The following is an 18,999-nucleotide window of genomic DNA, read 5'->3' as shown; positions in this document are numbered from 1 at the left end:
GCTGCCAACCAATGGCCGTCATGTGTGTGGATAGTGATTGTTTGATGCCGTTTTAAATACTGGAGCACTGAGCTACTGCAAATAGTACACCAAGCTGTTTACAGTCTCCAGTTACCACCGAGTCTACAAGCTGCATTGTTTGTCCACTGTCTTTGAGACTTAAGCTCTGTAGCCATCATAGGCCAGCCATGGACACTACATAGGCATCTCTCAGAGGCACATGGCAGGACTTTAATATTTTAGAGGACTTGTAATAATTTCAAACATCTATTTGTTCTGGACATTTCACATGAAGCAGTATCATTTAAGTTGAGTATTTCTTCATATTTAATAAATATCATTTTACTACTAATTGTTGGGAATCTTTCTGATAGAAGACAACCTACGCCATCCTCCTGCATTCCCAACAGTATCGCTATCTGGTAGTGTGTCAATCAAATTGATTTTAACATCACTTTCTGGTTTTTGATTTACCCACTGCACTGCAGACTATTTATACTTTTCTGCTCATTTTTTTTTCTGTTCGTTTAGACATTGTCTTCAATTGGTTTTATACAAAAAGTCATTGATTGCTTTTTTTGTGCTACTAATATTTTTCATATATTGATTATACATTATTTTAGTCATATTGAAATTGATTTTTAAGCCTACCTTCAAACTGTTTTGATAATTTTTTCCAGTAAGTGTTAAATTTTATCTGCACCTGATGCTAATAGCACAATGTCATGTGTTAAAGAAAGGTGGTTCAAATATTTTTCATTAACACTTGTTCCCTCTTCATTTCTTCAGTTTAGGTTTAATAATCTCCTCAAACACACACAAACACATTTAATTACTGGAAATTAAGAATGTTTCAATTGATTTCAGATTTTTCAACATACCAATAAACCTTTTACCTGCAATACACAGTTCTTCAGAAATTTATGGACACATATCTGATGGACCACTAAAAGGAACACCAATATCTGGAGTGGGTAGCTAATATTACATGCATGTTTCATATGTTAAATTATAATAGTCAAGAAATGGTAATTTATTTTTCTTTTATATTTTAGCTAAGGTATTATTTTGGTAAGATCAGAACATTCCTTTTTATAACCATTGGTTTATATTTTTCTGTAGTGTCTAGGTGATCAACAGTCTGCATTGCTTGGTCAGATGTGTCTAAAAGAAGGACAAGCAAAATGCACTTATGGTACTGGATGTTTTCTTCTGTATAACACTGGGACTAAGGTAAACATCCTCAAAAAAATAAATATTGTAGTGTAGGAACTGTCAAAAAATGCAACAAACTCTTTCAAACTAAAGATATTCACTAGAAGGTCTTGATCTGGAATTGTTGGACACACACACACACTCACACTCACACTTGTTCATTCTCATCATGTCCTGTAAATCAAATCATAAAGGAGAGCCTTAAAGGATGAGAAATATATCTAGTTATAGATTAACAGGCAGAAGCAGCCTCAGCAGCCTGTATGTGTAAAGTATACTAACAATCGGCAGTGACTACAGGCAACTCAGTCATATTGATAATTATGAAAATAACCCTTCTACATTACTTTTATATAACTATTTTAGGGAAATTCAAATATTTGGTTTAGTCATAGAAGGACACTGTTACACATCATGTTTGAATACCTGGAAAAACAAATATCCTTCCTGATTTCTGTTTAAGACTTTTGCTCCAGAATATGATACTCCATTCTGAATCTTAGACATGGCTGCAAAGTCTGTATGGGAATCATTTTTACCTGTAGCTTTGTAGCTGTGAATTTTACAATTGTTCTTAATTTCATTCTTATTAATTATTAACTTAAAAACCATTAGGAATTAAATGTCTTGGGATATAAGAATATGGCAAGAGTGAAGTTGGTCTATAATTAGAGGTTACTTGCATAGCTCAACTTTAATAAATAGGTCTCACCACTACATATTTCGGGCTCCAGGAAAGATACATTAACTGACTACAAAGGTAACTCAAGTAGGACACTATAAAGTTGGCACAATATTTCAGTGCTTTGGCTGAAACACCATCAAAGTCAGAAGAGCTACTGCTCTTAAATGAGCTAATGATTTTTTCTTCTTGTATTTTATCTGGATAGAGTCATAGGTTTATTTTAGTAATGACTGGATTTTTATGTGCTCTACAGCCATCTGCAGAGCAGTGTTGCATCAGAAGCTTTATAAAACAGCTAACACCTGTCATTGTAAAAATAAAATCAGTAATTGTTCTTAGTTATAATAAAAGGAAAAAATAATCTTTTTAGTCACAATTTTCTACGAACTGGCAATTATGCCATACATTTCACAAAAGTAATGGTTTTTGTGATCTCTCTAACAGCTAAAGTGGCAAAACTGATGTCTGCTGTTGCAGTATGCAGTGCCTCTCCAAGCAAGTTTAATGGACTTACTCTATATGATCAACTTTTATACCTGACAATGAGAAACCCAGGATGGAATAATGTCAATATTATGAAAAAGATATTTGCTACTCATCATACAGCGGAGATGCTGTCTCACAAACGCAGGCAGAAGCAGCCTCTCTCTCTCTCTCTCTCTCTCTCTCTCTCTCTCTCTCTCTCTCTCTCTCACTCACACACACACACACACACACACACACACACACACACACACACACACGACCACTGTCTCTGGGAGGTCATATTGCAAGCATCAGCGCATGATGGGAGAAGGAACTGGGTGGCGGGGGCAAGGAGGATGGATAGCAGGGTAGGGGTAGGGTATGGGGTATGGTAAAGTACTGCCTGTGGGAGCCTATAGGGGTGAGGTGGAGAGAGGGTAGGGCAACTAGGTGCAGTTGGAAGGTTAGACAGATGGCAAGAGGGAAGGGGGGGGGGGCAGGGGAAAAGGAGAGAAGTAAAAAGACTGTGGGTGCCTTGGTGAAATAGAGGCATGTGTATGGATGTAGTGGGAACAAGGAATGGGATAGGTGGGTGTAGGACAATGTCTGACAAAGGTTGAGGCTAAGAGGGTTATGTGTTCGGCAGTGGGCTCAGTAGATGGGTGGTCCAGCTGTTTCTTAGTCACAGTTTGTCAGTGGCCATTCATGCTGACAGACAACTTGTTGGTTGTAATGCTAATGTAGAACTCAGCACAGTGGTTGTAGCTTAGCTTATAGATCAGATGATGGTATAAGTGATGATTGTGGCCAGACTGGAGTAGGTGGTGGTGGGAGGATGTATGGGACAGGTCTTGCATCCAGGTGTATTATGGGATATGAGCCATGAGGCAAGGGGTTTGGAGCAGGGGTTGTGTAGGGATGGACAAGGATATTGTGTAGGTTTGGTGGGCAGTGGAATAGTACTGTGCGAGAGGTGGGAAGGATAGTGGGTATGACATTCCTCATTTCAGGTTGTGCAAGGGATAGTCAAAACTCTGGTGGAGAATGTGATTCATTTGCTCCAGTCCTGGGTGGTTCTGAGTCATGACAGCAATGCTCCTCTTTGGCTGGGCAGTGGAACTTTGGGAGGTGGGGGTTGACGTGAGAGATAAGGTACAGGAGTTCTGTTTCTGTACTCTGTTGGGAGGGTAATTAAGGTCTGTGAAAACTTCAGTGAGACCCTTGGTATACTTCAAGAGGGACTGCTTGTCACTACAGATGTGTTGGTGACAGGCTGTTACTATTGGAATTTCTTACTGGCAAGTGGTTACTATCACTGGATGGACACAAAAACAATAAAAAGTAAATCTGACCCTGAGTGCTGTTGGTAAATTAAATAAATATTCAAAATGAAGCTTTTATTGTAATGAAACTGAACATTATCAAGAACTTCATATTAACTGTTTTGACTCATAACAGTGGCCATGATCTTTTAAAAGAAAGATTATCCAAAATTTGATGGTGGCTCTTTGACTTATGGAAAACACATGTTGCAAATTATTAGGAGAGACAGGAATGCAAATAAATGGATTAGGGAACAGATTAGAATGAGAGACAACTATCATAATGATTAAAAAAGTGGAAGTTGGCTGGACAGTACTCAGGAACTTGTACGGTAGGTTGCCAAAGGAATTTCTTTCCTGAGTTCCAAGAAATGAGAAAATACCTAGAGTACAAACTTTTGGACAGTAGGTAGATGACATTAGAAGACAGGCAAAAGTAACATTGATTCATGTCCTGAACACTGTAATGCATGAAAATGTCTGGAGGAGGCTTTTATACAGCAGTGGATATCAGTTGGTTGCTGCAGATGATGGTGTGTTATATTTGCTGCCTAACAAAACAGTGAAGCATACAGAGGACATGGTCAGATGTCAGTGTAAATTCATAAATGAGTCCATTATGAGCAGGTACATGGACACACCGTTGACAGGTATGTAAATGATTGCAGTTGCAATTCTCTGTGACAAACAAAATGACCAATAGAGTGCAGTAGTATTGTTTGTGTTTAGTAATGGTATCAAACCTGTAAGCAGATGTGAGGACTGTGAATGGCATCAGATGTTGAGTGATCACTGTAAAGGATGGGGAGATGCCACATAGTTGTGTAAGACAGTATTACCAGCACATGACACAGTTTGAAAATGGTCTAGAGTGCATATGGCACTTGGCAGAGTTGTTGGTGGTGGTGATTTCCCAGTGGCCCTAAAGACACACTGCTGACCAAGAGAAATGTTTTATTAATTTTCAATACTCATTACGTCATTAGTAAGAAAACACACGTCACTCCAGCGACCCCATCCAGCACTGGGTCATGGACAGCTGCTTCCGCCCAGCTGAGACACCTTGCTATGTTGATATCAGACCAAGTGATGACTGGTGGCCATGAAGTTGACAACAGCAGCCTTCCTCTGCTTTTGCTGCTTTCACTGACTCAGGCCCCACACACGTGCCCACTGCAGAGGAGGGTGGCGGCTGCTATGGACAGGGCACCACCTCTGCCCTCTGGCGGTAGTCTGGCAATGACATGCATGGACAGCAGTTCAGTGGTGCTGTGGCATCAACTCCCACAAAGATACCTTGTGCTGGTGATGGCTGGCCCATCCTGTTATTGAACCAATGGTGGCAGCTGGCAGTGCCCAGTCTTCTTGCTGTCTGAAGTGGTCCTGGACTCATGGTGGTGCTGCTGTACCCTGAATCAATCTGTCTCAAACCTTGAACCTATTTAAATGGCTGTGAAGTGCCTTCATTGCATTATGATCTGGCACCTGGTCACGTAACTCACAACAAGGGTCTTGTTCTGGTGTGGTGACATCGCTGTCCCTCCTTTGGCTATTACCGTTGCGTAGGGCAAGTTTCCACTGAGTATGGCTAGCGTGACACACGATCCTTTTGCACACAGGTTATTCTGACCCACATGTCACCACACTGCACTTCCTGGCCTGTGGTTGCTACCACAATACTTTGTGGTGACTTTCCTCTCTGTATTACTAATTTCACTAAAAAGTGGGTAGTGATACTACACTGCCCCCCTCCATGGGGAAGACCCAGCTGTCTGGGACATAATCAGGACTGATTCTCTTTCATAACTATGTCCACCCTTGACCTATAAAATCAGCACATGCTACTAGACTGGTTATTCTTAAATGCTGTAAACTTAATGCATTGACCTTTATGGCTGCACTCCATGTTCCTCAAGCACTTGAAATTCTTCTTTTTATGTATTTTTACTACTACAATTCTCACACATTTACTTTGACTATCATCACTTTGGAATCTTTCCTTGTATTGCTAAATCTCACATCATCACTCAAGGGTCTTTTGCCCTGCGCATTAACTCAGATATTGCAAGGGATATTTCACTGCTAGACCTCTTGCCGTGCTTATGCACAACCAGCCTTTAACTGTCCCTTCCACACTTACAAAGCAAAAATGGCATTCTTTCTTTCTTAATAAATTACCTTAATGTTTCACCTCAATAAAACATGGACTGGTTTGATTAAACTCTTACACTTGGCATCTTGTCTGTTTATCCTGTAGTTTTTTAACTGTAATTTTTAACCCTTTTTTTAGTAACCTTTGGAACGTTTCCCTTATGGGAACAGTTCTCCCCTAACAGTTCTCCCCTATACCTCCCAAGGAACCATATTCCCAAAACTATTATCACAAGAGAATCACATACACCATTACCATTCACAACACATTGACAGGTAATTCTACTTATCTCTCCCACTGTAGTGCTCATCACAAAGTAAATTGATTTTCTGGTATTCCTGCTCACCCAAAATAACTTCCTGGTGGCTGGTGGCACTATACCACACCAATTGTGCCTTACTTCATTTGTACATAGTATAACTAGTTTGTCTTGTACAACAGAAACTCCTCGTGACAGCTCTTCACTGGCAACAGCTTTCTGTCATCAAATGCTAAATCTGGCATGATATTCAGTCAGAATGTTTATTTTCAGACTTGCATTGTACCATTCACCCGCTGCATACTCCTTGCATGTATCAGACAGTGACTGTGCTGTAAACAGCTTGCTGTCCACATCATCTGCTTGCCCTAAAAGGCTGTGACCCAGTACTTGCACTCATGCTATCTTCTTAACCTCTGGCTGACACTCTTTTAACAGATTCAGCCCTGTCAACTAGATTGTCCACTCTACTAACTCATCACCTCTTCTTTTACCTCCATTCAAATTGCTTCTGAGAAAATACGTGTGCTTGTACCATTTCTGACACAACACCTGCCCAACTATCAACAACTTCTTGTACATTCCCTTTAGTATCTAAAACAACACCACCATCTGCAGTTCCACCCTGCAAGAAGCAAAAATCACTGACAATGCACTCTCTTGTGCATCTGGCCCAAGCTCTCCGGCTTCAACACAGCATCTGTTAAATCCCACCGGGGCTCATACTGCTGCACTTAAATCACTCATGTTGCAATCTCCACACTTAATCACTTTGCTACAGCCCACACTAGTTCTGGCTGCCTCAAACTCCATGAGTTCACTTGATATCACAGCTGGTACTTCTACAGTTTTCACCTTAACTTCAACAATGTCATTACTCTGTGCCTAGTTTAAATTCTCAGGAACTCATACTATGATGTCATCTACAAGTAATTCAATCTCCCCACTCAAAAGACCATCATCTCCTCTGTGACATTCTTCCCTACTCTACCCAGGACTGGCCAGTTTGACTATGTTAATGGTAGTCTGCCATCCTGCAGGAACAAATTAACTACTTACAAGCCCACTTCTCTCTCTTTCAGCTTATCCTTCTTCCTCCTCTCTGCAGCCTGTCTTTCCTTTTTCTTCTTCTTTTGCATAATCCATATATTCCTCACCTCCTGATCATTTCCGATCAGTCATGTGCTCTCTCCATAACTTCTCATTAGACTCCGGAGATTTGCGATAAGCTGTTTCCTTCTAGTCCGCTTCAAGGCTTCTGATCTCTTGAACTGCTTTGCATTGCCCTTTGCCTATCCACAGCTCGGTGCCTTCATTTAGGTAAGCAATCTTATGCAGGTCACCATCTACATTGTACACCTTACATCTGTCCAATCTGGTCCCTGCCCCACCCACTATCACTACCTGGTCATCTTTTGAAAAATCATTACACAAAGGCTGCCTACCCTCTATTACATGATCCAGCCTAGCACTCGGCTTGAAAATGCTGATGACCTGATACTACTCCCCTAATTTCTCCTGTGATGGACGGCCAACATCTCTGCTATGACTGCTGCCTAGCAGTAGTAGTCTTGTTTTCTTAATATTTGTGCCTTTCCTATCCTTACTACTAATGGGCAGAGTCTACTGCACATATCCCACTCCATCACCATCTCAAAGCTTTCCACTGAGCTCAGGCAGCTGGAACCTGTTGCTGGTCATCAGAACAAAACTGTATGACTGTTTACTCCTCCTACAAACTGCCAGTTCCAAACCACACCCATCACTTCTATCTTTCCTGATCCTCCCTAGTTCTGTCCTAGCTCAATCCAACTGTGCATGAAAAGCACACATCTTCCCTTCTTGCTCCTCTATTAACCAATTCCTGCAGCATATTTTACAATTTCAGAAGAGGGCCTTTGCGACCTTCCCATAGTCCTCTCCACTACATTCCCCTGCCCTGCCCCCCCCCCCCCCCCCCCCCCCCAGTGAAGCCATTACTACAGCTCCCACAGTCTCCATTTATGGTCAAATAATATCTATAGTGAAGAAAAAGAAATTTAAATGTGAAGTACTAAAGCAATATTGTGACATCTATTATATTTATTTCACAATGAAGAGAATGTAACCTAGTGCAAGTTCAGTAATTCAGACGCAAGGTTGTTCTATAAGGTTAAACGTACATACACAAACATTTGACAGTAGTAGATTCTAATAGAAATTTAAAACAACTTGAGATGTTTCATAAGTCTAACACAGAGATGTCAAATCTCCCATTGTGTGACAAGAAAAAAAAGACACTAGTGCAGCTATTCACAGCCAAGATTTTTTTATAAAAATATGTGCAATACATGTGACTGTACAGAGTTCATTACAAGCATTGAGTTTAGTATGTAAACCAAAGTAGACACAGAAAACAACTATCGGAACTTCAGTATAAGAGAAAACTTATGATATAATACCCACTAAATATACTGCAGAAGGTACTTAGAATGTAAAACAGACAGAAAAGAAAAAAAATACAATCAGAAAATATGATCAAAACTTATATTTTGACAAGCACTATAATCATGCTTATCACTTGGCTGCCATCTTGCCCTCGCCTACTGTATATGGTAAACACTAACTAAGAGAAGAGATAGGTTGCAGGACATGTGTAAAGACTTCAGGCATTAATGTCTATGAAGCTAGAGGGAGCTTTGGAAAGCAAAAATTGTAGGGGAAGACAAAGGTTAGAACATAGGCAACAAATAATTTAGGACATTTGTTGTATGTCCTACTCCAAGATTAAGAGATTAACAGAAGGGAGAAAATTATGTCAGGCCATATCAAACCTGTCATCAGACAAAATAATTCACTCAATGTGCTGTGCCTAATTAAAGTTGTATAAACAACTCTCCTTCCATCAGAGTAAAGTCTAGTTGAATTGGCGGGACATTGCTTTAAGATTGCACAAGATGAATCACTTGACTCTTAAAAGAGTCAAATTGGTTTTAGTCTTCCTACAGCTGCTATCGAGACTTGGGTTTAATATGGTTTTCACAGATACTTCAGGTGACTGATGAAGCTGTATCTTTCCCCCAACATTCCTAATGTGGGACTCTCATATTATTGAAACGCTTAACTGTTGATACAAGAAAAATCAATATTATCAAACCAATTACAGAACAATCAGAGTTACATCATAGGATGACTCTACTTTATAACTCAGGAGAAATATACCAGAAAAATAAAGAAAGTATGAAATAAAATCCCCTGTCGTTTGCATCTTCTTGTAGAGCAATAAAAGCTCAAATAATCTGTATACGCATATTAGTAAAATATCAATTGAGTTAGATTACTTCCCAGCTAAATGAGCAAAGACAACTACAGTATTATTAGTTCTGATGTATCTTCAGATTTTATTCTCATAATCAGAAATGAAAGTGTATTTCTTCTTAACTCCCCCTACTGGATCACAGAAGGCTGGCAATAATGAAAACAAGAACATGCATATTGTATAGCCGGACTTATTGAGGAAGATACGGAATCTTAGAGATTTAGCATTTTTTTAAATAAGAGAGCAACTAATTCATTCGTTCTTCTTGGAACTGTTACAATGTGAAGTCTGTAAGTGTAGGAAAGAACTGACGGGCCTAGAAATAATAGTTGTTTAAAACTGGTTATGTACTTTACTTGAATACTTTACTCAGTTATTTGTTGCATATGTTCTAATCTTGGTCTTCCCCTGCGATTTTTGCTTTACTCAGTACTTTGTGCACTTATTAAACTTCGGATATTGATTGCTAGGAGAAAAATCACATGTAAATGATCATATTTAAATTATGTACCTACTGGGCGTGTGACCTGTAGCATCTATAGTTATGTCAGAAGAGTTGTCTGGAGGGGATCATTAATCCTGTTATACTTTGCTCTGCCTGCATAAAGCAGGTGCACCTGTAAACAAGAGAAAGTTGTACACTGTGCAACATGGCCTAATACATTTTCTTACAAACACGGACATTAAAAGTGATGCATTTTGTCACCATTTATGCCCACAGTTTGGGGGAAGAATGTTTTCATGGCCACATATGAAGCACATAAGAAGTGTGGGGGAAAATGAGAGAGTGTTGAAAATATGGATCACTTGTACCATCACTGTCCTAGCATCCCACTGTAGAACATGAAGGTTATTTGTGAACTTGTAAAAAGTGACATTTATCTGAGCCTGAAATATCTCAGATATGGAAATCAGTTATGGAAGTATCCAGCATTTATCATTCAGAATGATTGTAGAATCATTAATTTACTGAATTTTGAGCTGCACATGTTACTATTTCTTGCACATTTTTCACAATGTATGCTTTTTTGATAAAAACTGTCACATATCAAGAGACTTGGTCTATTATTGTACCACCGAATTGAAGAAGGCCAGTATAGGATGGTGGGGGAGCAGAGCAGTGATAGGACATTGATGGTAGTTTAGTTGTCTACAGGCAAAATTGTTCTGTTCATAACTTTCCTGCAAGAATGCTGGCTCATTTATTCTGCCCCCTGATGCAGTTTTCTATGCCAAGTTTGAGCTGGAAAAGCCACAGCATCTGATTCAGATGTGTTGGTGCCTCAATGCAATGCTACAACTCACACCATGACAATCTCAATATTTTTTGACCAATATCCAATTGTACCGCCCTTGAACATCTAGACTGCAGCCACTGATTTGTCACCATGTGATTTCCATATGTTTAGGTCACTCAAGTAAGTTCCTGGTAGAGTGTGCTTCATGGCCAACACAAAGGTGCAACAGTTATTTCACTACTGGTTTCAGTCACATGCTCATAATTGTTTTGAAAATGGCATTACAAATTTTGTAACCAATGGAAAAACTGTATCAATAAGTTGGATGGGTTGGTAGAAAAATTACAGGTAATTAAATTTTGCTTAATAAAAAAAATAACGAAATGCTTGTTTATATTTGATCTATTTTCATGATAGTAAAAATCTGTTTCAGTTGAATTGTACTTTACCCAATAATATTCAAGATGACAAAATAATTTCTGTGGTCTTGGGTTGAGTGGTATTCTGTTCTCTGTACTCTGTTCTCCGTTCAATAAGCTCACATGTGACTTACACATCTAAATAAATATACCCCACAAGCCACTCTGCAGTGCATGTTGGAGGATACCTAGTACGAATAATTAGCAATTTTCTTTCCTATTCCAGTTGTGTACGTGCCTCTATAGGCATATATATCTATTATCGCATTATCATGATTCCTAAATGAGAGATGTGATGGTGGAAGCAGAAAAGTCATACTATCTTTTTCTGATATATAGGATGACTATAATTAAAGTTATAACACATTAGATTAGATTAGTACTTGTTCCATAGATCATGAATACGACACTACGTAATGATGTGAAATGTGTCAGGTTAATAAAAGGAGTCTGTACAAGATATTACATTTCACAAAATATTACATGACACTTAAATTTTTTTTTTTTTTTTTTTTTTTTTTTTTTTTTTTTTTTTTTTTTTTTGGGGGGGGGGGGGGGGGGAGGGGGAGATTACCCACTTACTATATCAAAAATTCAACTAATGATTAGAAGGAGTTGCCATTAAGAAATTCTTTTAATTTCCTTTTAAAAGCTATATGGCTATCTATCAGACTTTTGATGCTATTAGGTAAGTGACCAAAGACTTTTGTGGCAGCATAATTTACGCCCTTCTGAGCCAAAGTTAGATTTAACCTTGAGTAGTGAAGATCATCCTTTCTCCTAGTGTTGTAGCCATGTACACTGCTATTACTTTTGAATTCGTTCAGATTGTTAATAACAAATTTCATAAGTGAATATATATATTGTGAGGCTACAGTGAAGATCTCTACCTCTTTAAATAAGTGTCTGCAGGATGATCTTGGATGAGCTCCAGCAATTATTCTGATTACACACTTTCATGCAATGAACACTCTTTTACCCAATGATGAGTTACCCCAGAATATGTTGCCATACGAAAGCAGAGAATGAAAATAGGCGTGGTAAGCTAATTTACTGAGATGTATATCGCCAAAATTTGCAATGACCCTAATAGCATAAGTATCTGAACTCAAACGTTTCAGATCTTCAGTGTGTTTTTTCCAGTGCAACCCCTCATCAATGCATACACCTAGAAATTTTGAATATTCTACCTTAGCTACCAATTTCTGATCGAAGTCTATATTTATTAATGGTGCCATTCCATTTACTGTGTGGAACTGTATGTACAGTGTTTTGTCAAAGTTTAATGAGAGCCCATTTGCAGAGAACCACTTAATGATTTTCTGAAAAATACCATTTACAATTTCACCAGTTAATTCTTGTCTGTTGCGTGTATAGCCATACTTGTATCATTGGCAAAAAGTACCAGCTTTGCATCTTCGTGAATATAGAATGGCAATTCATTAATATATATTAAGAACAGCAGAGGACCCAAGACCGAACCTTGTGGCACCTCATTCTCAATTGTTCCTCAGTTTGAGAAATCGCCAATGTTTTGTGTATTATGTGAACTGCTTATTTCAACTTTCTGCACTCTTCCAGTTAGGTATGATTTAAACCATTTGAGCACTGTCCCATTAATACCACAGTACTTGAGCTTATCTAGAAGTAATCCATGATTTACACAATCAAAAGCCTTTGAAAGATCACTTCTGGTTACTCAGAGCATTTAATATTTCATTAGTGAAAGTATATATAGCATTTTCCATTGAAAAACCTTTCTGGAAACCAAACTGACATTTTGTTAAAACTTAATTTTTACAAAGGTGTGAAGCTACTCTACAATACATTACTTTTTCAAGAATTTTGGATAATGCAGTCAGAAGAGAGATTGGGCGGTAGTTGTTGACATCAAATATATCCCCTTTTTTATGCAGTGGTTTAACAATGGCATACTTCAGTCTATCTGGGAAAATACCCTGCTTCAGAGAGCTATTACATATGTGGCTAAGAATCCCACTTATTTCTTGGGAACAAGCTTTTATTATCCTGCTGGAAATGCCATCAATTCCATGTGAGCTTTTATTCTTGAGAGAGTTTATTATCTTCCTAATTTCAGAAGGAGAGGTGGGTGGAATTTCAATTGTATCAAATGGTATGGGTAAGGCCTCTTCCATTAACTGCCTTGCTTCTTCTAATGAACATTTAGATCATATTTTCTCAACAACATTTCAAAAATGATTATTCAAAATGTTTTCGACTGCCGGCTTGTTGTTTGTCAAGTTTCCATTCACTTTGATGGTAATGCCGTCATCCTGTACTCTTGGTTGACCTGCCTCCCTTGTAATAATATTCCAAATTGTTTTGATTTTGTTATCAGAGGTATTAATCTCAGACATGATGCACATGCTTCTGGACTTTTTAATAACCTTTCTTAATGTACCACAGTATTTTTATAATATTTGGCTGTTTATGGGTCATTACTCTTTCCTGTTGTTAGATACAGTTCCCTTTCGTGGTTACAAGATATTTTTATTCCTTTAGTAAGCCAAGGTTTTTTGCATGGTTTCTTATAATTAGAGTTAACTACTTTCTTGGGGAAACAGTTTTCAAATTCTCTTACAACTGTATCATGAAATAAGTTATATTTTAAAGTAGCATAGCATCAAGTTCTTTGCACACCTCATCCCATTCTAACTGCTGAAGATTTTCTCTGAAATTTCTATTTGTTGAGTCATTAATTGAATGCACAACTTTGGAGGGTAGTTTTGAATTACTGAATGGAGCTATGTCATATACTGTAACTATCTGAGCACCATGATCAGAAAGGCCATTCTCAACAGGACAAGAATTTATGTTTTTAAACTTAATTTGGTCTATAAAAGTGTCATCTATCAATGTGCTGCTGTCCTTTACTACCCGAGGAGGAAAATTAATGACAGATGTCAAATTGAAAGAACCGCCCAAGACTTCCAGGTCATTCTTCCTATTACCCTCTTTCAGTGAATCAACATTGAAGTCCCCACAAATAATAATTTCCTTTCCCCTATCTGACAGATAGGCATCCAAGTTTTCCAGGAATAAATGAAAGTTTCCTGAAGGGGACCTATATACTGTTACAATTATAAAAGAGCCCTCCTTCAGTCTAAGTTGACAGGCACATGCTTCTATATGTTGCTCTAGACAAAACATTTTTTGTATATAAACTTTTTACACAGTGCTAACTTTTGACATACATGGCAACTCCTCCTCTCATCTTATTCTCTCTACTCATATGTGCAGCTAGTTTATAACCACTGATATTTACCTTCTCCATATCAGACACAATGTGATGTTCAGACAGGCATAGTATATCTATTACATTATCAGATTCAATGTCATCTAAACAAACGAGGAGATCATCTACTGTATTCTTAAATCCTGGAATATTTTGGTGAAAAATGGTAACTGGTCAGGATGACATCAAATTGCAATGGAATATTATCGGAGAAGGGGGAAAACGTATGGCAGAAGGAAAAAAAAAAAGTGTGAAAATTGATCAATATATGGCACTGTATGTGTCAGAATACATAAATGAAAACACCTGTCATGCGCATGACCCACTGAAATTGGTATAAACATGTCGGGTACACGGCTTTTCCTCCTTTTGCGTCTGCGATGTTCACCATGGCTGTCTCAAAGCAGGATCGCGCTCTGCTTGTAAAGCTGTATTACAAGAATGATGACTGGGCACACATCACTCTGCAGAAGTTCCAGACACTGCAGGGTTTGAAAAAAGGTGTTGGTCCAATGTCTGCCGTGGGTGTGGAGAAAATAATTCGGAAATTCAAAAAGACGGGTTCCTTTTGGTGTGCAACCTGGTAGAGGGAGGAAACAAATTAATTCAACATCAGAGGAAGCAGTGGCCACAGCAGTGCAGGAGGAGACGATTGGTGGTGTGCAAATGTGTAGTGCATGGAGAATTGCCCAAACATTGGACATACCCATGAGCACAATGCATAAAATCATCTGAAACATCTTTCTTTGCTATCCATTCAAAATTACCCATGCGCACGAGTTGCTACCTGTTGACCTGCCACCAAGAGAGACATTTGCTTTAGAATTTCTTGCTCGCATGGAAGTGGACAATGATTGGCCGTGGAAGATTTTGTGGACAGATGAAGCCCACTTCCATCTGACAGGATATGTCAGTACACAGAATTGTCAAATTTGGGCAACAGAAAATCCACATGCAAATCAACCAGTACCCCTTCATCCTGATAAGGTCACTGTGTGTTGTGGGTTTAGGGCATCATTTATCATAGGGACATATTTTTTTGAAGAGACTGGTGCTTCCGGTCTTATTACGTGTACCATCACTGGTAAGCACTATGAGTGTCTTTTGTGCAACCATGTCATTCCAGCTCTCCAACAGCATGGATGTGTGGATGGGATCATTTTTATGCAAGATGGCGCACCTCCACACATTGCAAATATAGTTAAGCAGCTACTGAAGCACGATTTCAGGAATGCTAGAATTATCAGCCACCATTTCCCCACAGCCTGGCTGTCCCAATCACCTGATCTTAATCCATGTGTCTTCTGGTTGTGGGTCTATCTGAAACATGTGTTCAGTGTTCCAATTGCAGACTTAGCTGCATTGAAGGCATGCACTGCGCAACACATTCTGAATGTGACCCCAGAAACACATCTGTCAGTTGTGGAACATGCTGTTTCTTGATTTCAGTTGTTCCACAAAATGGTGGAAAGCATATTGAACATGTTTTGTGCCAGTCACACAGAAATTAATAATCCAATTTGTTTTGGTTGATGCTTTTTATGCAGTTTTTGGCCTCAGGACAGTTGAAAACCAATGTGATTGATGCTCTTTATGCGTTTTTTGGCCTCAGGACAATTAAAAACCTCTGTGATTTATGCTTTTTACGTGGTTTTCGGCCTCAGGACCATTAAAAACCTCTGTGATTGATGCTTTTTACATGGTTTTCGGCCTCAGGAAGATTAAAAATAGAATTTTCCCATACAATGCGATATGACCTTGCCATGGTGGATGGGCTTACGTAACTAACAGTATCACACCTGTACACCCATGCATATTGAGTAGTACAGTTTGTTTAATGTCAAACATACACCTGAGGTATTGTTGTATGATTCATTTGTAGTCGACCACTATTAAATTATGATGCTTACACCGCCAACCATTGCTGCGTTTTGTTACTATTTATTTTTCTTCTGCCATACATTTTTCACCTTCTCTGATAATATGTCATTGCAGTTTGACATAATTCTGACCAGTGGTGTTATTTCTACAGCTGTTTGAAAGTTTAACTTTAATTATAATCACCCTGTAGATTCTCTAAATTTATTCAATGGGGCTTCATAAGGATTATGTCATCTTTCTTCCAAGGGTTCCCGTTTAATTTGCCTGTGTGTTCTGTTACACTTTCATGTATATCATATTGTCCTGTTATGATCCTAGCAGTTCATCTCTGAATTCTTTCAGTATCTGTTGTACACCTATTTGATAAGGACTCCAAATGCTAGAATAGTGTTCTAGAACTGATCACACTAGTCTTGTATGCAATTTCTGTACCATATTCAGTGCACTTTTCTGGAATCCTTCCAATAAATCTGTCTTCCATTTGTCTCCCATAATACTGAGTTTACATGATCATTTTAAGTCACTTCTTAGTACTGCCCTAAGTCCTTATTTGGTATGATGTGTGCAAAATGTTCATTTGTAATCTTGTCATGGTTCTTTATGTTTTGTTTTGTGTGTGTTGTGAGAAATTTTTAAAATTCAGAATAAATGTCTCTGTAACTAGTAGATTATCTTGTTCATTCATTTGCCTGTTTTACTTTATCATTGAAACATGCAATGCTGAACTTATTTAATGCAAGGTTATTCTGTGTTGTCTCCCTAAAACATTGTTTATTGGCACCTAACTACTTCACTTTTGAGACCCAGGTGTACAAACAAATCAGAGAGGCTGTCACCCACCGTCACTGTCTGTCTCTTCCTAATCTGTAACATCCTGTTTAAACTTAATGACTTCCCCAAACCATTATTTCTATTCCAAGATCCCTACATATGCAATGTTCCACTGTGGAACCAGCTGGGTGCACCCATCCATTACAACCTACTCCTGTCCACCACTGGTAAATCAAACAATATCAGAGGTAGAGTAACCTGCAAAATCACTCATTGTTAATCAGCTAACTTATGTCCACAGTGCTGTGTGTAGGTATGACCATTACCAGACTGGCAGAACACATGAATGTGCATAGAAAAACTGTTCTACAGCATGATCAAGAGACACGAGTGCTTTCTACACTTCATGGGCTATTTGTATCCTCTCACCTAACACTGGTTACTCTGAACTCTGGATATGGGAACTAGTCCTGTAACACATCCTTTTGTCCTAATGCCCTCCAAGATTTAATCACTATAAATACGATTGTGTCTCTCTTTCTCCATTATACTTTTTTATTTATTATGATTCATTTATTTTCTGTGTTGTTGTTATTTTTTATGTTCACCCCGCCCCTCCCCCCTTTTTCTCATTTTTCCCTTCCTGCTGTATTTATTTCTCTTCCCCTAATCTGTCTTTACTTCTCACTCTGTTCTTATCATTCCTAGACTGAATTTGTCAAACTATTTGCCAACATACTATCTCTGACATACTTTATCTGATGCCTTCTTTGTCTATTCTTGTCCACGCTATAGGTGATTCACTCTTGTCCTGGTGTCTGAATGACCAGCCCATCATCTGTAATGCTCTCCAACCTACCCCTCTTTCCTCAATAAGGAAAGCACCATTAGTTCTGAAAGTTAGGCAGTGTGTAACTTTTAATTTTATATGTCTCTGTCAGTGCTGAAAGTTTTGTCTCCTGATGGTAAGAAATAGCCAACAGTTGTGTCTCATAATTTATTATTTGTTCAGTCTTTCACTTATTGTCTACCATAAAACCCATCTTACAGAACAGCACTCAGAAGTGCAGAATTAGTAAAAATTAATTGGTAGAAGTGCCCTCTGCAGATTATTTCTGTAAAGTATACTAACAACCAACTACAATTAGTGCTGATCTGCTCACATGGATAAATGTAATAATTGCATTCTAATTAATTTATTATTACAATGCCTTACATTTAAAAAATGCTGTTTTTCCTGTCATTTTACACATCTACCACTTTTACCTAATACTTTAAACAAAGCATAAACATTATGATCTTTCAGTTTACTAGAAAATTAGAATTTATGTTCAGTGTGAATGTTAGTGTTAACTAGAATTTATATCTCCAAGTGTAAATATTTCATTAAAATATAGAATAATGGCTAGTATTGGATCATAGTCCTGCATGGTATATTTCACATAGCCCATATAATTTTTTTCTGATCTTTATTCAGTGTGCTTTTATACAGATCCACATTCTGTTTCTCATTTATTACAGACTAATTCAGCTGTGTAACAATGAATTAATACAATAAAATTTTGCTCTTTTTGAGCTGGTCGAGTCAACTCATGGCCTTGTGACAACTGTGGCATACCAGATGGGCAGTTCACGTGCACCAGTATTTGCCCTGGAGGGGTCCGTTGCTGTAGCAGGAGCTGCATTGAGTTGGTTGCGTGACAATGTCTGTCTCTTGCATGACGTGTCAGAGACTGAAAGTCTTGCTAGTACTGTGAAAGACACCAATGATGTCTATTTTGTTCCTGCCTTCTCAGGGCTCTATGCTCCACATTGGCAGAAGGATGCGAGAGGGTAAAAACCTTTATTGTTACTGTTTATTGCATTATTGTGTGTTCCTATAAGTTTCTGAAATGTATCGTATATACATATAGCACTGGACCAGAAAAAGAGACCAAACATGAGGCTGAAATTCCTTTAAATGCAGAGTTCATAACTGTCCATTTGAAGGAAATAAACTGAAGCACAGTAAAAAGTGCTGTAAATGTTATTAAGAGTG

The 18,999-nt window shown here is 38.4% G+C and overlaps 1 protein-coding gene across 6 annotated transcripts in view; it reads left to right on the top strand.

Annotated features, from left to right (window-relative positions):
* The window catches only part of LOC126481645 (glycerol kinase-like), a 177,250-nt gene that overhangs the window by 117,610 nt on the left and 40,641 nt on the right, over positions 1 to 18,999 (top strand). For all 6 annotated transcript variants that reach the window (XM_050105554.1, XM_050105552.1, XM_050105553.1 and 3 more), the window contains exons 6-8: positions 868 to 970; positions 1,123 to 1,233; positions 18,538 to 18,794. In XM_050105554.1, the coding sequence (XP_049961511.1) occupies positions 868 to 970; positions 1,123 to 1,233; positions 18,538 to 18,794 (471 nt within the window). The remainder of the gene's footprint in view (positions 1 to 867; positions 971 to 1,122; positions 1,234 to 18,537; positions 18,795 to 18,999) is intronic.

This window comes from Schistocerca serialis, chromosome 5, assembly GCF_023864345.2.
Source record: "Schistocerca serialis cubense isolate TAMUIC-IGC-003099 chromosome 5, iqSchSeri2.2, whole genome shotgun sequence".
Classification (NCBI taxonomy): Eukaryota; Metazoa; Arthropoda; class Insecta; order Orthoptera; family Acrididae; genus Schistocerca; species Schistocerca serialis.
Note: the sequence above shows the minus strand (reverse complement) of the source record. Positions and strands in the feature narration are given on the sequence as shown.